The sequence below is a fragment of the Condylura cristata genome, unplaced genomic scaffold (genome assembly GCF_000260355.1).
Source record: "Condylura cristata isolate star-nosed mole 26May11 unplaced genomic scaffold, ConCri1.0 scaffold00002, whole genome shotgun sequence".
Taxonomy (NCBI): domain Eukaryota; kingdom Metazoa; phylum Chordata; class Mammalia; order Eulipotyphla; family Talpidae; genus Condylura; species Condylura cristata.
Genome location: NW_004567103.1, coordinates 14,370,173 through 14,392,342, shown reverse-complemented (window position 1 = coordinate 14,392,342; position 22,170 = coordinate 14,370,173). Strand labels below are relative to the sequence as shown.

The 22,170-nt window shown below is 47.7% G+C and overlaps 2 protein-coding genes across 2 annotated transcripts in view; both read left to right on the top strand.

Annotated features, from left to right (window-relative positions):
• SMARCAL1 (SWI/SNF related, matrix associated, actin dependent regulator of chromatin, subfamily a-like 1) overlaps positions 1–11,356 on the top strand; it is a gene marked incomplete at its 5' end in the record, with an annotated part of 41,223 nt that extends 29,867 nt beyond the window's left edge. The window contains 6 exon segments of the mRNA XM_012725270.1: positions 324–394; positions 3,401–3,503; positions 4,941–5,123; positions 6,076–6,176; positions 6,909–7,005; positions 10,271–11,356. Coding sequence (XP_012580724.1) covers positions 324–394; positions 3,401–3,503; positions 4,941–5,123; positions 6,076–6,176; positions 6,909–7,005; positions 10,271–10,498 — 783 coding nt within the window.
• Positions 11,357–15,202: 3,846 nt separating this feature from the next.
• On the top strand, positions 15,203–17,437 carry RPL37A (ribosomal protein L37a). Its single transcript, XM_004674310.2, has 4 exons — positions 15,203–15,284; positions 15,687–15,815; positions 16,241–16,323; positions 17,315–17,437. Exons 1-4 carry the CDS (start codon positions 15,282–15,284, stop codon positions 17,376–17,378), a joined length of 279 nt encoding a protein of 92 aa, XP_004674367.1. The 5' UTR covers positions 15,203–15,281; the 3' UTR covers positions 17,379–17,437.
• Positions 17,438–22,170: the final 4,733 nt, after the last annotated feature.

Below are 22,170 nucleotides of genomic sequence, written 5' to 3'. Positions count from 1 at the left end.
GTAAGTAGTTGTGCTTAGCAAGACCAGGTTTCAGCTGACGGCATTCACTGTGCAGTGAAGCCCTGCCTGGCGTACCTTTCCAGCGAGCTCCGTGTTCCTACCTCATTGGTTCCTCACAGCAGCTCAGAGGGTGGCAGAGTTGCGATGATGCCATGTCTTCAAGGACCAACCCAGAGTCCAGATAGTTCTGTGAGTTGGTGTCAGTGAGTGTGTCCAGACCAAGAGGCTGTGTTGGGACTTGTGAAGCTCGTGACAGTGATGGCATCATCTTTTCCCAGACTTCTTAGAACAGGAGGTTTTAACCCTCAATTTTGTATCCACAGAAACAGAACCAGAAGCAAGCCCTCATCATGTTCTTCAACAGTACAGCAGAAGCTAAAATCCCATCCATCATGTAAGTGGGCAGCGAGCCCCCCCCGCCTCAGTCTCTTCTAAAAGGGAGCATCTGCCACGTTGGTCTGTCAGAATAGTCTGTTCTGTAAGAAATGATCCAAGATTAAGATCGTAGCTCGAACGTACAGTTTAGGGTTCAGGTCTCTCGCCCACAGGTGAGGCGGGCTGCCCCTGAGGGTTGCCAGGTGTGCTTAGGACGCTAGGCTGGTGCTTCCTGCTTGAGCCCAGCCTGAAGCTGCTGCCCCTGGTAGGGGTTGACCTGCCAGGAATGGGGGCTTTTCCTCTAGAACACTGGTCACTTGCCTCAGGAAAACTTTAGGGAATTCATGAAAACTGCCTAGTGGGGTTCTCTGGCCTCTCCAAAGTCAAAAGTTTCCACCATTACTCATTTAGATAAAGAGGCGAATATCAGTTTTTTCAAAAGACACAGGCAAGTGGCCCCGTCACACTTAGTTTTCCTTCTGCCATGAAAACAAAAGTTGAAGTAATAATTTCTGTTCTTTACTGACTAAAAAAAAAAAAACACCTCAGTTGTCTGCCTTAGGGAAAGAAAAACCTGCTCATGTTCAGAAATCACTGTGGCACAAACTTGAGGCAATTTGTCTGATTTTTTTGTTGTTTAACATTCTTGTGAGACTCTGGCAGGATAATGGGGCGAGTGATAGAATTACAGCGGACGTGAGCTTAGTGTGGGCAGAGCGACGCCAGGTTGGCTGTGGGGCCTTGAATCAGTGGACAAACTGAGACACACACAGCTTGCCCAGCCTCCAGGTCTCCGGCCTCATCAGCCTTGCCCGCTGCTCCCTTTAATGTGGTAAGAGGCTGAGTTTGCCACATTTTTCAAATCTCAGCTTCTGCTCCAAAGACTGCTGACGTTGGCCAGTTCTCCTCGCCCCTGGGCACTGCCCTTTTCATTTATCCTGATACTGTTAGGAGACTAATGCATGCCAGATGTGGTTTTTATGGCCTGAAAAGTTATCTCTCAGAACTCATCGGAACTGGCCCCAAATCCTTTCTCGTGTGCTGCTGGAATAGCAGATGGCAAGGGTGGGCGTCCTTTCCTCAGGCCCTCAGCGTGTGACCCATCAAATACAGTATCCACTGAAAACTGGGTCCAGAACCACCCCTTTCCCTTAGAAGTTTTAATCTAACCATTTTGCCACTTCATACATAAACTGTGCTCATACCTTGTCATCATCCATTCAGGCTGCTAGAACAAAAATACCATAGTCGGGGGAGTTTAAAAATAAACGTGTTTCTCACAGTTCTAGAGACGGGGAAGTCCAGGGTCAGGGTCAGATTCACCCAGCAGGGGGCCCTTGCCCTGGCTTCCCAGCAGCCGTCTTCTCACTGTCTCCTTCCTTGGTGGAGGGGGCAGGGGCGCACTCCACTCTGAGGTCTCTTTCATGACACTGCTAATCCCATTTCTGAGGGCTCTGCCCTCATAACCTGATCACCTCCAGAAGGCCTCACCTTCTCGTATCATCACTGTAGGGGTTCAGATTTCAACATGTGAGTTGGGGTGAGTGGGGACACAGATATCCAGTCCCTAACATCACACCTTTTCCAGAATTCCATGATAAATCATATGATGTCTTAGAGTTTTGAACCATATTGACATCTTTTGTCTCTACTGTTCAAGTAGAGTTAGGTCACATAGGACTGTTACAGAAACTGAGTGAATCTCAAGTAAACCTTAGACCGCAGGGTCATGTAGCCAGTAAATGAAAATTAGATTATATATCTTAAAACCCCAATTTAGGAAAATTACTTTTTTCCCCTTTTTTGCTGTTTGTTTTTATTTTAATGGGCATCTTTCAATATAAAAGCAGGCTGTTGTAGACAGATATTTCCAGCCTCATAACACAGGGGCTTTGGGGAAGGGTGGAATGGCACAGTTACATCCGAAACATCAGAGGAGGGGACATTAGGAAAATTGGGGCCTGTGGTTTTTATGAGCTGACCAAGTTGATTTGATGGCCTTGTGACTTTTTGATACTGCAGCAATAACTTTTTGTTTATGTCATGGCAAATTTTATGTCTTACAAACTAATTACCACAGATTCTATTAGTATCAACAGTTCACAATTGAACTCAGTTCTGTATCCTCGCTGGCCATGGTGTTGTTTGAAAGTAATTCTTATGTTTAGAGGACAGTTTGTGTACCTCTTCATCACGTTTGTAACAAAAAGCCTTTGCAGTTTGTCCTCTCTGAGGAGGCCCATGGCTCTTCTCTACCCAGACAGCTCATGGGGATGTCTGCTGACTGGGCCGCTCCCCACCTGGGTGGCTGTCTCCCTCCCTGCAAGGCCGTAGTTAGCGATAGGGGTGGGGTGTCGAGAAAAAATACAGTGGATAGAGGAGAGGTAAATCAAGGGGAGAATAAAGACCAAGTAAATAAGATTCCTCACTCCATATCCCTTTGCCCCAGAAAATAATTAGATTACCACTGGCTTACCAGCTAGCCCTGTAGTTTGAGTCTAGCAGTGAGCTAAATTAGAGTGTTCCCTGACCATCTCTTCATTTTATTTATTTATTTTTTTTTTACTTATATCTCAATATTACGCTTCTAGAAATTTGATTGCTGTCAAGAATCCCTTAATCCCCTGCCTGGGTATTTTCAGGCCTATAGGAGAAACTTCAATTTGTATTGAAAACATAATGATAGTACAGCTAAAGTGGAAACTCTTAATATTTTATGTGACCTCAGCTAGTAAGAATATCTCAGTAACAGACCAGCAGTAAGCCATCAAGACACTCAGCATATATGAAGTATGCAGTTTGTGGTGCAAGATGGCTTCCCACAACTTCGAACTTTGCTTCCTCAATTTGAATTACCTGACATGCGGGGAAAGGGCTAGAGGTCAGTTCTCAGAGAATGATGGGAGTGGATGGGGGCAGCAGGTCCCCAAAGGTATCTGCTACAGGTGCAGTCACTCTTCAGTAAGTAACTTCAGCTGGGCGAGTACATGTGTTTAGCTTACTGTGTTGTCATTGTCAAATGCAGTGAATATATAATGGATCTACTGGAAAGCGGAAGAGAGAAGTTTTTAGTGTTTGCACACCATAAGATGGTTCTGGATGCAATTACTAATGAGCTTGAGAAAAAGGTAAGTTCCCTTTGAAATTTAAAAAAAAAAACAACACAACTTTTTTTTAAAGATGTTTTTATTTGTGGTTATAGAACTGGATACAGACCAGAGGTGTGGGCGGGGTTGGGGGGGGTGAGAAGATTCATCATTGCAGAGTGGGGAGCAGAACAGGCAGATTGACAAAGTACACTGCTGAGGGGAGCAGCGGGCAGGACAGGGAAGGTGTGCTGCGCCATGTGGGTCAGCTCACTGGTTGGGGATTGAACTCGTGCTGAAGCTGCGGCCAGGTTCGCAGCTCTGTGCTTTAACCCGTTGCCACCAGGGAGGGTCCACAACATGGCACTTTCATTGTTTGTGTTTGCTACTACGTCGTTTTAAGCAAGCTGCGAGCAGGCATAAAGTCTTCTGCTCACCAGATGGTTTCTGGAAGCAACGGGGAGGAGTTTCTGAAGGGTCTGAACACTCTTTAGCTTCTTGCTTGCTGAATCACAGTGGAATCAAAATTTCTTCCCAGCAGTGTCATGTAACTTCCTGTACTCTTTATCCAGGTAGCCCAGGTGCCTGGCCTTAGCAACGTGGTCCCGCCAGTCTTCCATCACTCTGTGTAAATAATCACAAAATTGACAAGCGGGAATGGCAAAAAGCATTTTCTTACTGGAGACAGTGTTGTATGACTGTCCCCTGCTATGAGATAAAATGAACATCACCAAAGGCTACACACTGTATGTCTGCATTTATTTAACTTTCTTAAAATGAAACATCTGAGTGAGCCCTCCCTGGTGGCGCAGCGGGTTAAAGCACAGCACTAAGAAGCTAAAGCCACTTCAGCATGAGCTTGATCCCATCCCCGCCCCAGAGGTGACCACATGGCGCGGCAGACCACTGCTCCCCTCAGCAGTGTGCTTCATGGATGTGCCTGTCCTGCTCCCCACTCTGTCTCTGGTGAATCCTCTCACCGCCCCTGCACCTCTGACCTGCAGCCCAGTTCTGTGTGCAAATAAATAAATCTTTAGAAAGAAACATTTGAGAAGGACAGGACGGTGCATTCGGGACAGTGAGGGGTGTCCAGGCGGGAGCTAGGGCAGGGGCAGGTGGAGGTGGGTGTGTGAAGCCTACCAGGGAGACAGCTGTATCACACACGGGGGAAACGTGAGCAAGATTTCAGAGCCGATCAGACACCACACTGTGCTGTAGGTTTGCAGAATGTTCTCATGGGGGGAAATCGGGCAGGATGCACGGGGGATCATTGTTTTATTGCTTAAACTTCCCATGACTCTACCTCAATGTGGATTTCAATTTGAAAGGTATAAGGAAAGCCACAAAAGGAGCATCAAGCGGCAACCTGATGCCCCGCTCAGTTGAGTTCAGAGAGCAGCCGGTTCTGTCCTCAGTTCTGCCTCTAGCGGGGCAGCGGTGCCCCCCTCGTACCCACTGGCTCTCCCCTTGCTCCTGCAGCACGTCCAGCACATCCGCATCGACGGCTCCACCTCCTCAGCTGACCGAGAGCACCTGTGCCAGCAGTTCCAGCTGTCCGAGCGGCACGCCGTGGCTGTGCTGTCCATCACTGCCGCCAACATGGGCCTCACCTTCTCTTCAGCTGACCTGGTGGTGTTTGCCGAGCTGTTTTGGAACCCAGGGGTGAGGGTCACAGAAGACGGGCGTTCCCTTGGCTTGCTCCCGGCTGCCCACAGGCCCGCGTCCCGCTCCTCTCCCGCTGGTCAGCCCCAGCCTCAGGACAGCCTCCCAAGGGTTGAGGTTATCGACTCCACCTTACCAATAGGAAAACTGAAGTTTAGACTCTAGAAGGAGTCAGAGTTGCACTCTGGGAAGCTGGGGCACAGTTAGCTCGAGGGCCTAGCGGTCAGGCAAGGGAGCAAGCACATGCAGGCCAGGCCTGACTCTCCCGCCCCTGCCCCTTTGGTGAACCATCTCTGCCAGCTGCTTTTGCAGATGCTATGTGGTGACCGCTGGGGCATTCCCTGGCCACGGTCGTGGCCACTGGCCAATCAGCTGAGGCTGTGACAGCCCAGAGAAAACATGGCTTGGACTCAGCATTTTCTCTCGACGTCCAGAAAGAAGTCATTTCCTCTCGTGTTCCTGCACGAGAAGCCACTTTCATGCGGTCGACTCACAGTGGACGGCTGTGCGATGGGTGGACTTTGTGGCTGAGAGTGTTCGATAGTAGGAGCGTGACTCGTGTGGCTGTACGCCCTGCAGAGCGCAGCTCCGTGTGAAAGACCACCCTGCCTCCAGTCAGGGGCCTCCTCTCGGGTCTGCTGTGCTTGTTTACATAGCCACAAACTCTCTCCCGGGGAAGAGAAGTGTGGGTTTCCTTCAGGGGCCCTTCACCACACAGCTGGACAGCAGCCTGAACCCAACACCGAGAGGCCGTGTGCAGCTGTCCGGCTGCAGGCTCGGCTCCCAGCCTTTGTTGCGTTGGCTTTGTCTTCTGTAGAGGATGGGCCACCGGTGGTGGAGGTGGGCCTGCCGCCACCTGCGAAGGCTGAGGAGGAGGGTATGGGAGGCTGGGGCCGTGGGCTGAGCTGTGTGGGTCTTGACCCACCTACGTGCCGACTCCCGGGCTGCACAGGTGCTGATCCAGGCTGAGGACCGGGTGCACCGCATCGGCCAGGCAAGCTCCGTGGGCATCCACTACCTCGTGGCGAAAGGCACAGCTGACGACTACCTCTGGTACGGCCCGGGCTGGCCCGGATGTTGGGACCGAGCAAGAGTTGACGCCGACGTTGTATTTCCTTAGCTCGCTAGCTGCTTCCGCCCCTGGCTTCGGGGAGCCCAAGGAAAAGCCTGCCAGTCCCACCCTCCGCTTTCTTCGTGACCTGTGGGTGGCTCACAGGAAGCCTTGAGGGTCCTTTCCCACCGGCCCGAGATGAGGAAGGGGAACTGACTGTGCTGGAGCACTTCCAGCCACACAGGCATTGTTGAGACAGGATGAGGACCGATGCCCCTTACACCCCTCACGGACATGCGTGGGTGTGATAGCCCCTGCTCAGTGCTGCGGGCCACTGGGAGAAAGTGGCTCACTTTGGGCCATGAGTGCTTCATCCCACTCCCATTTCTGCCTGCTGGTGCCAGTTTCATGACTGCTTCACCAGTTTCCACTGCTGGCGTCGTCTCCAGCCTCGGCAGCTGACTCCACTGCCTTCTTTGTTGAGGGGATTTGTTAACTGCCCAGCTCATACAAAAGTTGGTTGTAATGAGACAGCATTTATCCCCACACATCTGCCAGCAGAAAAAAATTGACCCCGCTGACATGAGCCAAGAGGCAGCACTGTGGGGTGGCGCTGTGCTTCGAGAGGGGCAGGTGTGACCCTGCACAGCGAGGCCCCCGGGAGGAGGACGAGGTCTGGTTTTCATCAGGCTCCATGCAGGTTGTACTCACTGTAGCTCCTTCCTCCCCAACAGGCCCCTGATTCAAGAGAAGATTAAAGTTCTGGGTGAAGCTGGGCTTTCTGATGCCAATTTTTCAGAAATGACAGAAGCTAGTGATTACTTCTATAAGGTAACAGCAGTGCATGGGTCCTGGCCGCGTGGTTAGCAGGAGGCATCAGGCCCTTGGGTCCTGAGCAGCAGGGTGTGGACCTTCCCTGAGAGCTCCCCCAACCTTGGAGCAGGAAGTGACTGGCCTGTTACCACTCTAGTTCAGTCCATGTTTGCCTCCCTTATGGAGAACTGATGGCATCAACTCCTACTGCTTCTGATGTGGCCTCGGTTCTCATAAACCAGAGTTTCTAAATGCTGTCTCTTCCGCCCGGCTGTCAGAAGCTGACAGAAAACTCCCTCTGGCAACTGTTGAATTGTTGCAAAAAAAAGTCCATAGCAACACCACACAGCAGGGCTGCCATGGGAACACGTCCCCAGCACAAACCGGGAGTGTTTAAAATAGAGTTTTGCTTTTATATAGCACTTTCCCCTCTGTTGATGCATTTTATTCTCACTGTCCCCCATTTTTTAGAGGGGTGAACTGAGGCACGCAGAGCAGTAACACTTGCCCAGAGCCGTGGGTGCTCTGAAGCCGGCCCGGCGTGTGCCTGTGACCGCCCCTTGTTATGAGGAAGCTGAGAGGCTGGTGAGCACCTCCCGGGACCAGGGGGCCCGGCCGTCAGAGTTGCTGAGGAAGGCCGCGGCCTCTGCGGAGGCCAGGTGGGGCGGCCTTGCTTCCTGCCCTGATGCTGCCAGCCCATAAAAGCACAACGGGGAAGCCCAGGTTTCTAGGGCTTTCACCAGCTCACACAGCTGACAAGGGGGAGTGCGGACTCGGGGGATACCGCCTGCTCCTGTTTGCTTCGTGAGAAAATTGATTCTAAGCTCAGAGGTCTGACCTCGTGCAGCAAGACGGCTGGGTCTTCAGGAATCCAAGGGCCCTGTCGTGGGGTTGCCAAGCTGAGTTAAATCGGCAGAGTCTCATGGTGACAGGTGCTAAGAATTAGGCGTCCAAAGGTCGGACCTTGCACCTACACTGCTTACCAATGAAGCACTTTCTTTAGGATACAATTACTGAGATATATAATCATTTTTAAATGTAGAGATTATATTTGAAAATGTAGAATACATTTAAAATGTAGAATACAAATTATCGTTTTAGATAAACATTTAATAAACCAATTTTAGAACAGACTTTTTAATCTTCTAATAAACTAATTCAGTACAATGGTAACTATTTTAAGAGATGTGATTATCATGTGCCTTTTGAAAAGAATGAGCCTTGTTTTTAAAAGATTCGTAACCATTGAGAATGAGTTTCTAAATTATATTTCATAAATACGTTATTTATGCCAGCCTTAGTCTCAGCTACTCTGAATTAGTTAAGAATTTTTATCTCAAGAAAATAAAAAACTCTGGGCCTCCCTGATGGCACAGGGGTTCAAGCCTCAGTGCTATCACCAGCCATTACTGCCTGAGTTCGATCCCTGCCCCGGAGCTGACCCACATGGCGCGGCAGACCTCTCCTGACCCGCCCGCTGCTCCCCCCAGCAGTGTACTTCAGTGCATTCACCTTGTTTTGCTCCCTATTTTGTCTCTGGTGAATCCTTTCACCTCCTGTACCTCTGGCTTATACCCACTTCTTGTATGCATAAATAAAAATAAATCTATAAAAAAATTAATAATTAAAACAAAAAATTCTACCTTAAGTATAAGTGCAAGATAATATAAGTGGGGTTTTCAAAGTTAATTTTGATTTAAAATTATGTCCATTTTTCTTATTAAAACAGGGCTGAAAATTTCATAAACTTCTAGAAAAAGAAATGTTGCCTCCTGCATAGGAGACAAAAGCAAAAAAGATCATGATTCACCAAATAGCCCGCCCTCTGTGCAGGCACGTGAACTAGGCTCTGGAACTTACCATGGCAATGCCATGAGCTCCGCGTGGCCGTGGTCTGTGAGGTACAGGGGAGCGGCCGTTTCTGCTGGAGCAGCGGCCTTTGGGCCCTTCCTGACCTGCGTTGCTCAGCAGAGGCTGGTGAGGCTGCCTGGGGAGGGCATGTGGCCAGCGTGGGGCTGACCCTTAGACTCCTTCGGTCTCCCCATCAGGGTCCTGAAAGGGGGTGTAGGTACGGGTTCAATAAATTATCTCAGATTTTTTCATGACACACTCCCGTGGTCCATTCTCAAGGAACTTTATCTTACGCATGCAAAGGGCTTCTGTTAGGGCACAAGGGGGTGCAGTGGCCAGTTAGGTTGTGACCTAATTATAAAGGGCCTGAAAAGTCAGGGAAGCAATGTTAGACCTGAAGAGTTAGGTACAGGGGGCCCAAAACAAAGAAAATCGTGCCAAAGAAAAGCTTGGGAGAAACCACCCTGGCGAGGGCCCAGCATCACTCAAAATGGGAAGAGGCTGGGAACAGGAAGAGCCGTTGAGTCATTGCATGCCACATGGTGCACAGAAGCACAGCCCAGATAAAAGAGTGGAGCACGGAGGGGACTGGTGGCAGCAGCAGGCGGATGCCAGTTTGATGCATGAGACACAGAGGCAGGCATCGGGCGTTTCAGAGCGCAGGTAGACTACAAACCTACCGACTTGTCGGGAGGAGGCGCGGGCTTGGAGAAGGAGGAATGAGGCAAGGGGTGGTCTTTACACAGGTTTAGTGTAAGGAACCAAGTGGGATGTCAGTGGAGATACCGAAAACATCCCGCAAAACTGGAACAGGATCAGGATTGGGGATTTAGACTGGGGAGCTCAGTAAGGGGTATCCCCACGCCTCTTGTGTTTTGTGGTTCTGGCATGATTCTAAGACCACTCCACTGCCGTCAGGCCATGGTCGCACATGGTGGACATTTTGATCGTTTGTAAATTGAAGGTCATCGCAAATAGGTGCATGTATCTACCACATTGTTGAGTATGTCCATGTATTTTTAACCACTGAACATGAACGCTGAGCACACTGCTTTGGGAGTTGAATTACAGCTTGACTAGCCTATCCGTGGGGAGGAGCTCTGGAGGAGTGAGATCTTGGGAGCTATTTCAGTAACATTAGAAAGAAGATTTGGAACATTAGAAAGAAGAAAGCATCATAATTATAGTGTGAGAGGCTCTTTGTCACCCTTACAACATGTCTTTGCCCAGTGAGCAGCAAAGAGGAGATGTGACACTGAGGTTGGCGGGCTGCGGTGACAGGTGGCTGCAGGCCTGGGCCGCCTGCACCGGTTGACGTGCGTCCCTGACCCGGGCGGCCTGGTCCCTCATCATGGTTCTCTCTCCTGCTACAGTGACGGAGAGTCAGCCTTTTTCTGCGGTCTTCCCTTTATCTTTTCTTTCTCTGATGAAGGACCCAAAGCAGCAGAAGATCTATGACCTATTCCAGAAGTCCTTTGAGGACGAGGGAAGTGACATGGAGCTCCTAGAGGCAGCAGAGTCCTTTGACCCAGGAAGTGCTTCCCTGGACTCTGGAATTGGTTCCCTGAACATGGAAGAAAGCACATCGACAGGCAGTTCATCAAAGAAAAGGAAATTTGAATATTCTGATAATTGGGACAGTTTTACCTCTCCCCTGTGAGCGGGGAAAAGAATACATTTAACAATCATGGAATTCGTTACAATAAAATGAGGATTATTTTAACGGTCGGCGCCTGTTGCTGTGACTGCAGCTCTGGGCTCGGTCTCTGCACAGCTGCTTGCTAGGCCAGATGCCGGCGTCTCCGTTCCAGCCTCCTGCAGGGGCTTGCTCGGGCCTTAGCTCTTCTGGCTGAGAAGTGGAGATGGTAGGTTGTAGGAGGAGTAATTGATGTTCTTCAAATAGCAAGGTGCTTTTAACACAGCCCTCGGAATTGGGATTTTAAAAAATGTATTGATGAAGCCAATGTTTGTGGAGCACCTGGGTGCCCGCACCTGTCCCCAGGGACAGGTAATCACGTCCCAAACCAAAGCGGAAAAGTACTTGTCTGTTTAGAGCTTATCCTATAATGGGAGTGGCTGTGGCTTCACTGGCCATGAAGAAAAATGAAGTAAGCTGAGGGCTTCAAGCAGGTGTGCCGGATCCTCATTAAAATAAAATGAGGTTTGACTTCACGGCCCAGCTGTCTCTGCAGGAGCTGCTCCGTGCTGCCGCTGTGGGGCGGGACCAGCCACACGTCATCCCACACTGGTGGCCCGTGGCTCTATCCCAGTAAGACATTAGAATTTGAATTTCATGTCCTTTTCAGTGTCACAAATTGTCACCCTTGATTTATTTTCAATCACTTAGAAACGTAAACACTGTACTTGGCTCGCAGGCCACGCGGTGAGATTGGGCTCTTCAGCCTTCATTCACCAGCCCTGGTTCACAGCAGCTCTGTCAGGTAGGAATCAAAAATGCCATGTAGTTTCAATGTCCTGCTTGAATACTTTTTAAAATAAAGATCAGATAAGTAACACGGAACCTAACCTGTTAATAATAGTCATTTCAACAAAATCATGGTTTTTATATTACAGAGAAATGTTACTATTCTCATGCTATCTTCAAAATCCAGTGTGTATCTGATGCTGACCACACACCACGAGCTGGACTAGCAGCTTCTGTGCGTGGCATGGGGGTACCTGACAGCTGGTCAAATTCTTCAGTCTCTTAAGAGGAAAAGGTTGGTGGCTCTCATCCCTGTTGTTAATAATTCCTTCTTCCTTCAGGGATGTGGCTTGTATACCTGGGTATGCTTTACAAGTGAAAGGCAGAAATGAAGTGTGGAGTTGATTTGCGATGTACGTGCGTGCTGTTGTCGCAAGAACTGGCGGTTGTGAGGCTCACACGGCCCTGCTGTTGTGCCGGGGGGCCCGAAACACGCAGTGCCCCGGTGGTCCTGGACGGCGTCGGAGCAGTCCCTGCTACAGAGAGGCTTTGCCCCGGGCCCTTGAGATCTGGAGCTCACGTCTGGAACTGTGATTACTTGTCTTTGTAGGAGCCTAGAGCCTCCTTCTGAGACCTCTGGTTGAACCTCAGTTTCAGTTGCTTTGCAGAAAAACCCTTCCTGAGATGTCCCTGAGGGTCTCTGAAGTAAATTTTATTTACACCAAGTAGCCTATATATTTTGAGTTGGAGCATCCCAACTGTGCCTCTGAAATCTGATGAGATCCGTCTCACCATTCTGTGTTACTCAGTAAGACCTGGACAGAGTCAGCACCTTTGGGTTTAAGGAAATATTTGGACACCCCTTTACCTCCTTTATTTTGCAGTTTACTCCAGCTACCCAGCCCCACCCCTCACCCCTGACCCCATCCTTGGCCTGCCCTCATTGGCCCCTTAAAGAGGTTTACTAAAGCCACTGCAGTTGCATGCGTCCTCCCCACAGGGTCGGTGAGTGGGCCCGAGTGACCCTGGTTAACTTCTGCTCCTGGGGCCTGTGGCTGGGTTCCTGCTGGCCTGGGCCCTCTTGTCTGGAATTGTTTCTTCTCCTTCGTGGTCTCCCCAAAGCCTTTTTCTGGAGCAAAGGGGAAACTGAGAAAGAGGTGCTGGCCCTGCCCTGCCGGCTCCTGGCTTTGTCCTGTCTGTGCATTCCTGCTTACTGGCATCTTAGTGCTTTCTGAAACTCTTTAGGTAACCTTTAAACTGTCAAAGGGAACAAAGGAATTCCCTTTACCCCTTACTTTGATTTTTATCCCATCCTCCTCTTACCAAGTTCAGGATCACAAAGTAAGAAAACGGTAGTTTAAAGGACAGACTTTTGTGCCCATGTTTTGTTTAGTTTTCCTGTAGAAAAGAAAAGAACTTGGGACCCAGGATAAACCCCTCTATCTCAGCAGGAGATGAATTTGGGATGATACTTGCACCTCAGATTTCTTTCAAGAATAAAATGTTCCATTTGTCCCCCAAGAGAAGCTGGTTGATTCAACAGCTAAAAGAACTCTTCTCTGGTGGTGACTTAAACATTTTTTTTTCTTTCAGTTTATTTATTTTTTAATAATAATTTATTTTTTCATATTTTTGTGCATTTTTACATCTCAGTTGCAATAAACTTATCTTTTGAAAGCGGAAAAGTGACTTTGGAGCGCCCCGGAGGAGCAGGGGTGACTCAGCAAAGACACTGAGACTTACACAGGTGCACATCCCAGTAACGGGCGCTACATCTGAGGTCCTCTGATGGGGAAGATTTACCAGCCCACAGGTAGGACAAACTGAGACACTAGGACAGGCACAATTCTCTGAAGCCACTTAGAAAAGCTTTCATGAGAGTGCTATTTGTGCATCCTCAAGCTTGCTATTTGAAGAGAATTGTTCGGTGTTGACAAAATTGCTCTGAACATGAAAAATTTCCTCTTCTTATGGAAGCTACTCAGTTCTTTTCCAGCTACTTAGTTGCAATTTTGTGTTGTTTCTCTCTATCCCCCCACTCCCCAGAAGGCTAGAGATGCAGGAGGCTATGCAGGGGTTGGGGTGGGGAAGTGACAGTTTGCTAACAGGTGATCTGGAGGAGACTGGGGTTCCGGGCTGCTCCTGCTGGAGGCTGCCTCCACTGATCCACTCGCCGGGGCAAGGCTGCACCACTCTTGCAAGCTCTGCAGGCAGACTGGAGCCCTCCTCCCACCAATCTCATTTGTTTGCACCAACAGAAATTATTTTTAGGGCCCTCCCTGGTGGCACAATAGGTTAAAGCACACATTATGAAACTGAAGCCACTGCAGCATGAGTTCCATCCCGGCCCAGGGGGGTGACCCACGTGGTGACCCACCTGCCCCACCAGCTACTTCCCTCAGCAGTGTATTTCTGAGCAGTGTATTTCAGCAGTCAATATGCCTGTTTTCTGTTCTCACCCTCCCGCATACCTCTAGCCTTTACCTTAGTTCTTGTATGCATAAATCAATTAATTAGAAATATGTATACATTTTTAATTTACAGTTTTCTGCAGCAGATCATAGTTTTGGTTGGGAGATTTCTGGACATCACTCCCAGAATGCAGTTTGTTTATATTTGGGGGAGAAGGGACTTGCTTCTTTGGTCCCCTGCCATCCTTCATCCCAAAGGAGGCTGTGCTGGAACAACGAATGGCCTCTTGTCTCTGGCCTCAGGTGGCAGTGGCCACAACAGCCACTGTGCATAAGTTAAAGACATTAAGGAGAAAAGAGATGGGCCTATTTTAAAGGGAAGGTGGAAGGCTGGTCTGCTGTATCCCCTGAGTATGACAGAGAGTATAACAGGATTGAAGATATCAAGAGACGTTGGAATCAGGTATCATCATCAGTTCAGCAATAATAATAATCACATTTAGAAATGCTCACTAGGGGACCCTCCCTGGTGGTTCAGCGAGTTAAAGCATAGGGCTAAGACGCTAAAGCCACTTCTGAATAAGTTCGATTCTGGCCTGTAGACCTCTCCTGACCCACCCGCTGCTCCCCTCAGCAGTGTACTTCATTGATCTGCTGGTTCTGCACCCCACTCTGTCTCTGGTGAAGCCTCTCACCGCTCCTGAGCCTCTGGCCTGTACCCCAGTTCTGTATGCACAAACAAATAAATCTTTAAAAAACAAAAAAGAAAAGAAAAGAAATGCTCATTAGGGGCCCCATTAAAGTTGTTTCATCCTCCCAGGGACACTCTGACGTGTATAGTACACTCTTTACAGCTGGAAACAGACTTGAAGGCTTGACCCTTGTGACTCAGTTGAACAGGCTCTGGCCCAAGTCATTCACTCTGACCTTGAGTGAGTTTTTTGACCTTGAGTCTCAGTTTCTAGTTTGGCCTAGACTACCTGTCTTCTTCAGCCCTGACATAAGTGGATTGACCCTGTAAAGCAAAGAAACCGAGACAGAACCCTCTGTAAGCCTCCGACCACCACCACACCATGCCCGGCCATACTCTAGTCTGCAGGCATTAGGGGGCAGCCAGCCAGATTCTGTGCTGGCCGCTTGATGCAGCAGTGGGCAACATGGGCCTGCCCCTTGTGGAGTTGGCTTGTGGTGGCCCTGGGGGTGGTTTTTGTTTTTAACAGATAGTACTTTTTAGGAAAGTTTACATCACCAGAAAAAAATGAGTTAGTACGGACAGTTCCTGTATGCTTTTCCCCCGTTTCCCCTATTATTACCATTTAGCGTTACTGCTGGACATTTGCTGCAATTAATGAACCCATACTATTATTAACGACAGTCTACAGATTATTCAGTTCTTGTCTCTACAATGCTTAGTCAGGGTAAATATGGCGCAGACCTTTCTTGCCACCCTCAATATCCCCGGGAGGCCGCGGGTGCGAGAAAACCTCCGGACCATAGAGACCAGCGCCTAGCTGGGTCTCCTAAACGTCACTTCCGCTCGCCCGTCTAAAACCGCGCCTGCGCACTGCATCTCTTCCTCTCTGGGCGCTCACCTAGTGTACGGCGACATGGTGAGTACCCGGCCGGTGAGGCCTTACATGTCTATCCACAAGCATCTGTCTTTTTCTTTGTTTCTTCGTCCTGCCCCGCTTCTCCTTACAGCCCTGTGCTTGGTCCCCCACGCCTTCGTACGTTTGCCGCCGCCTTCTAGCTCACCAAGGCGGAGCCACGGAGTGGCTTGGCTGAGAGTGACCCAGCGGGCGGGGTGGCGGGTGCCCTCGGAGCGCGGACCGACCCTGGGACTCGTCTTATAAGGGTGGATTTAGGGACGGGGGGGCCGGTGCTAGGTTACAGGCCGGATTGGGTGGGTGGGAAAATGTGCGGAAGCCCCGACGTGGGGGTGGGGCAGAGTCTCCCGTGAGGTCCCGTTTGGGGTTCCTGATGTCTACTTTCTTCTAATTCACCCTTAACAGGCCAAACGTACCAAGAAGGTGGGGATCGTCGGTAAATACGGGACCCGTTATGGTGCCTCCCTCAGAAAAATGGTGAAGAAAATTGAAATCAGCCAGCACGCCAAGTACACTTGCTCCTTTTGTGGCAAAGTAAGATTCAAGTTTGTAAATGGTAGGATGGTTCTGAGTCGTAGTTAGAATATCCGATGCAAACATTGCGATAACTATTTTCATGCCCATATTTTCCATTTAAAAAGGGAGACCTTTTGGTGCAGAAGGGTTAAAATACTGGGTTAAAAAGGAGAACGAGCAATTCGGGGTGGCGTCACTTCTATGTGGAATATAGAGAAGCTAAACAAACGGCCGAAGACAAACATTAAAAACAGCCCTGATGTAGTGGGAAGGTTCTTTCACATCCCTGCTGTACCCATGGGGAAAGCGTCTTGTGCCCTTGAAAGCTGGAGCAAGTGTTGCACAAGCTTGTGAGGTGCACCAGTTCCAGTTTTCTGTTGCACTGGGACTCCTGGGCGTTGGAGGCTTCCCTGGCTTACAGCAGAAACTGGTGTCTCTTGCAGACCAAGATGAAGAGGCGAGCTGTGGGGATCTGGCACTGTGGTTCCTGCATGAAAACGGTGGCAGGTGGAGCCTGGACCTATAAGTAAGTCCTTTGCTGTGGTATCGGGACCTTGTGGCTTGTCAGGCTCCAGGTTTGACATTGGGGGATTCGGGTGGGGCTTGGTTTTAAGTCTTGAGGATGGAAAAGAAGGATGCTTTTGTTTGTGAGGTGAGTAGGGTTTACTTGCAGCGTAATCAGACTAGAAACAGCTGTTGAAACCAAAAAGTCACCCATTTTATACAGTTTTGAGCTGAACCTGTATTAATCTTGGCTTGCAAGCTGTGTGTAGACATGAGGGTGCAGGTTAGCTTCACCTACTGTGTATGGTCACCTGGGCTGCCACGCCTTTGCCTTTCTGATTGGTGTTGGTTGGACTTCTTCGACTTGCAGCCCTGGCACAGGCCAGGTGATGTTTGGTAAGCCTCTTCGCTGCTTTTGATTGTGCCGACCTTTAACTTTATCCATGTCTGGAAATTAAAACTGCTCTTGGAGGTTTCTAGTCTTGGAATATTTGCTTAGTAATGAAAGTTGCAGTTTTCTTTTAGCTGGTGTTTAGACTTGCGTCGTTTACAAATGAGCATTTTGTAGAGATTGTATGAGGGGAAGTAGAGGCCTTTCATAGTTGTGATAGTAAAATGAGTAGTTTTTATATGTCCAGCTGTGGGGTGGAGTGGCAAGACTTGCCTGTAAGCGTTTTAACGTCCTTTCCAAAGTGGTCATCTTTATTGCTTTAGACGTTGCTTTTTGATAGCTCACTTTCCATACCATTTTATAATTAGTTGCTTCTAACATTTTGACCGCCATCCTTTTTAATGAATTTGGGTCTCTTGCTGCTATCTCTTCAGATTAATATTTTTATGCTCTGTTGGCTGAGAAATCAGAAGCGTGAAATTGCCTGTCAAATTCTGCAAGGAATTGAAGACAGTCCTTAAAAGATAACATTTTGATTATGATGTAACGATGACTGCTCATTTACATTTCACCTGTAAACTTAGTGAATTATGTTAGAAACCAGATTTGTTTTTCTCCCCAGCACCACTTCCGCTGTCACAGTAAAGTCTGCCATCAGAAGACTGAAGGAATTGAAAGACCAGTAGAAGTTCTACGATGTGGAAATTGCGAGCCTATAATAAATGGGTTAATTTATGTAACGGAATTGCTTGGATTTCTTCGTGTTCTACATGCATTAATTTTGCTTCTCAAGCAAGTCTCAAAGACTTATTAATTAAAATACTTGATTAGACCAGTATACTGAGGGATGTTACATCCAGTACTATTCAGTAGAATGATAACATGACTAAAAACCATACAGCTTAGGCACATGCTTAGCACGTCACAGTTAATGTTTTAAAACTTCAAATACTAGGATGACACTAATAACCACACTAGAATTTCAGAACAGATTTTGCAGCTGCTACCTCACTCTCCATTGTTCATTTGCACATGATTACTCATGATTGGGTTATTAAGTTGATATGTGTGCACAGTAACAGGAATTCCTCCTTGGAGAACTCTAGAGCAGTGGGGTTAGGATCTAGTCTTTATTCAGTCTCACTTAATTCTCTTAGCTTTACCGGTTGACCTATTCTCTAGTGTCTGGACTATGCCATTGAAGTAGCAAGCAGAAAGGGGCCTCTTGGGGTACTCGCATCACCTTTATGCCTTGTGCTGGTCCCCTTCTAGTGTGGGCTTTCCTGGTGGGCTCCTGCCGTTGGCTTCTGGTTTGGTTCAGTAAATGGGGCGGGGCGGGGGGGGCGGAAGGTGGTGGAGACTTGCACATAAATGATTCTTTTCCTGCTCCTTCAGTTACTGAAGGCTGCAGACCCAGTGAGTTGACTATCTCCAGCTACTTGAGTACCTCTTTCCCCTTGTTCCTTCAGGGAGGGGAGCGCCGTGCCCCTCAGTTACTAGATGTAGAGGCCGCCTCCACTGCCGAGTCCCCTTAGCGCTGCTGCTCTGTTGGTCCCTTGAGTCAGCGCAGCTGTCTCGAGTCTTCTGTTTTCTTTTAGGACCCCCTGACCAAGTATGTTTCAGGTATCTTTTTATTTACCTTTCTGGAGCTGAAATTCTGTGCCATCTATTAGACATTTTCCCTCCCCAAATCTTTTCCATTCCATTTGGTAATGAGATTACCAATAACAAGATTCCTTCTGTTGGCCAAACACAAGTGGTTAAGTTGCAGCACTGACACTGACCTGCGGTGATTTTCACCCCAGCCAGGGACCTGACCCACAAGCTTCTGCAGCCCTTTCCAGTCTCACGCACTGCTCCCCCCAGCAGTGTAATCTCAGTAGATAGGCCTGTTCTCCCCACTCCGGTGATTCACCACGCCACACCTCCCACCCCCTCTACCTCTGGTCTACACTCCAGCTCTTGTGTGGGTAACGTAAAAATCTACCCTGTTGGTAAACTGATCAAATTACTTCTGGGAACTTAGAAATGGGCAGAATTACATGGTTCGTGGAGTTGAGTCGGGGAAGTGCCCTTAGAAACACTGAATTTCTGCCTCAGAAGACTCGAAGTGGCAGTGGTTCTGTGGTTGTAAGCTCTCCCTTTGGGCGAGGCCAGTATCAAGTAAATGCCAGTGAGTTACAGTCTTAAGCAAGTTTTAAACTAGCCGTGAGGATTGAGGATGAGTGTACCAGTCGCTGCTCTGTGACTGAATTTAGTTAGAATTAGGTGGGCCTTAGCTGCCTGTGTGAGGCAAATGCAAACCCAAGAAGATGCTGTTCACATCAGGAAATCTATACTTTTCTTTACATAGGAGTCTGGCAAGTGCAAATAACCCAGGTGCCCAAGGGTTTTGATCATTACAGGATGGAAGCAATGGGCTGCTGGTCACAGGGTATCCAAGTAATAAGTCTACGACAGACCAAGTGTGACGAGACCAAGAACTTAGGGCAGTTGACACTTTCTGTCCTTATACTTTTTAACTAAAATTACAACTTAATGGGTGAATTTAACTGTAAAAAGGCTCAGTGAATTAGAAGCTAAATCAAGTGCTGAGTATCCTGACAAAATCACCAAAGCGGGCTGGGGCAGCCAGAGTGTAAAGGAGTGAGTGTAAGCAACAGCAGGGGATGGGAGCTCTGGTCATCACTGATTGGAGTCGGAGGGGAGATGACTGCCTAAGGACTGTAGAGCCGATGCAGAATGCCAGGCCAAGATTCGAGGATTCCTGTAAACCTTAGGCTAAATAGACGGTCACCTACAGCTACAGCTAGGGTGAGGGCCGAAGCCTAAGGGGTATCTTCACTGAAAGCAGGTAGAAGCAAAAGGAGCCCCACCAGGGTGGTCAAGTTGTTAACAAGACTAGAAGACAACAGATGCAAACACTTCAAGTTCTGTACTCCGACCGTATCCTGTACGTACAAAAGTGAAGTCAAAATAGAAAAACCACTGAACATTGTATGTTAAATGTACACATTGGACAGAGTAAGTCTCTGAAGAAATAAAGGTCCAAGAGGAATAAAGTCAACAGAAGGGAGAAATAAGTGAATATAAACTACTGCGGTGGGACGCTGTGGGCACAGGGTTAGAATGAAAAATGTTGCAGCACTGCATGGGAGAAGAAAGGGAAAACTTGAAATAGTCTAAGGTTCTTACGTTGCTTGGGAAGGGTTCAGGCTACAAATGTTGGCAGTCATTAAAATAATAGGAATAGTGGTGGCACAATGGGTTAAAGCACTGCATTATGAAGCTCTCTGAAGCCACTGTAGCATGAGTTTGATCCCTGGCCAGGGAGCTGACCCACGGGCGCGGCAGACCTCTCCTGACCTGCCCACTGCTCCCCTCAGCAGTGTACTTTGTCAATCTGCCAGTTCTGCTCTCCACTCTGCCTCTGCACCTCTGGCCTGTACCCCAGTTGTAAATCTTTAATAATAATAGGCATAGGGCCCTCTCTGGTGGTGCAGTGGGTTTAAGCACAGCAGTAAGAAGCTAAAGCCACTTCAGCATGAGTTCAATTCCTGGCTAGGGAGGTGACCCACATGGCACAGCAGACCTCTCCTGACCCGCCTGCTGCTCCCCTCAACAGTGTACTTTGTCCCAATGCTAGTTCTGCTCCCCACTCTGTCTCTGGTGAATCCTCTCACCACCTCCACACCTCTGGCCTGTAACTCAATTATGCATGCATGCATAAATAAATCTTTTAAAAAAATAATAGGAATAATGTATAATATACAGTGGAAATAAATTTCAAATGTGCTCAATCCAAACAGGAAAAGAACTAGTAGGGACAAATTGGGGTTAGATGGTAGATTTAAATGTATGTAATATACACATTTGTATGTGTATGTATATACACACACACGTATATCTGAAATAATACCACAAAAGATAAATCAGTTAAAACAAAGATAACTAAATTGGATTATATATGTGAAGTAAAGGATTAAAGACATAGAGACTAAGGAGTCAGATATAAATGATACAGGAACACAGATACTGAACAAAAATACAGAAAGGTTTGAAGTAAAAGGATGAAAAGAGAAAACCTGTAGACATTAATCCATGGAACAAAACTTAGTATTTGACAAAGGACTTCAAAGGTAGAACAGCACTGCTGGAGACAGAGAGACACTTATTTATTTTAAAGATTCATGCACATAAGAACTGGGGTACAGGCCAGAGGCTCAGGGGGTGAGAGGATTCACTAGAGACAGAGCAGGGAGCAGAGCAAGCAGATCCACTGAAACATACTGCTGAGGGGAGCAGTGGGTGAGACAGGAGAGGCCTCTGTGCCGTGTGGGTCAGCTCCCTGGCTGGGGATCAAACTCTTGCCACAGTGGCTGTGGAGGCTTCGTAGTGCTGTGCTTTAACCGCTTGTGCCACCAGGAAGGACTCCAGAGAGGGATATTGACTTTGTTAAACAAAGCAAAAGTTGTGCAAGATTTTTCAGCCTTTCGGGGCCATTGACAGACATGAAACACAGATATGTAGGCGGTGACAGCCCTTGATGTTCTTGAGAAAAACTGAAGAACAGGTTAGAGAAATGATAAATCCTACAAAATCAATACAATAACTGGGAAACGCTAGTTGTAGTTGTCATAAGCTAGAAACTTGAATTAGTTAATTTCTAATTAATATCCCTATGAAACAAAAACAAGTGTTTCAGCATCTTGAGATAGTAGTAGATGTTAATTGTTAAAAATTACCAAGTTAAACTTGAACCATTGCCGTTATTTATGATTTGTCCTTTATTCCTGAAGCCTGCTGCTCCATTCTATTTTCTTGAGTGGTGTTAAATATTCACGATGCTGTAAATATTTGTCAACTGGGGAACATTAGTCATCGTTGTGTGGATCAGTAAGTTCATGCTCTATTTTGTGTAGGGACAACCACCTTTATAAGATGTCACAATATTGTCACCGTTCTCTAAATATTTTGGAAGGTCTTAGAACTCTGTGAATTTACATAGATCACTTACATAGTGGATCTTACATAGATTTCCATAGATTCCTAATTAGAAATCAAGAAAGTACTTGTCTGCAGGTGTTACTCATTCCATCAACCAGAGAAATGTGTGTGCAAACATTGGCTGTAAGCATCAAAGATGCCGCTAGAGGGCGACACAGTATAACTAATGATAGCAGCAAAGCATGAGGCCTGCCCTTGGTGAGGGGCATAGAAAATGATTCAGAGTTTGTGTAAAACTACAATTTGTAAGCACCGAGTTATTTTCAAATTTCCAAAGTGCCATAACTTGACCTAACAGACTAAGGTAAAGAGAAAAGGAGACCAAAGGAGTTAATTGCAGGTCTTCAGTGACAAACAACCCATATAACATATAATTAAGATGAGCTTGGATATATTTTCTAGGGTCTGCTTGTTTAGAGAGAAAATTTTAATTTAGCATTTCACTTTGTTGATAATGTTAAAAATTATTTC

What these genes read in the sequence shown, in the direction of transcription:
- RPL37A (XM_004674310.2), top strand. An exon ending in CTTGCTCCTTTTGTGGCAAA is followed by an intron (nt 15,816 to 16,240) that starts GTAAGATTCAAG and finishes TGTCTCTTGCAG; the next exon opens with ACCAAGATGAAGAGGCGAGC. An exon ending in GGTGGAGCCTGGACCTATAA is followed by an intron (nt 16,324 to 17,314) that starts GTAAGTCCTTTG and finishes TTTTCTCCCCAG; the next exon opens with CACCACTTCCGCTGTCACAG.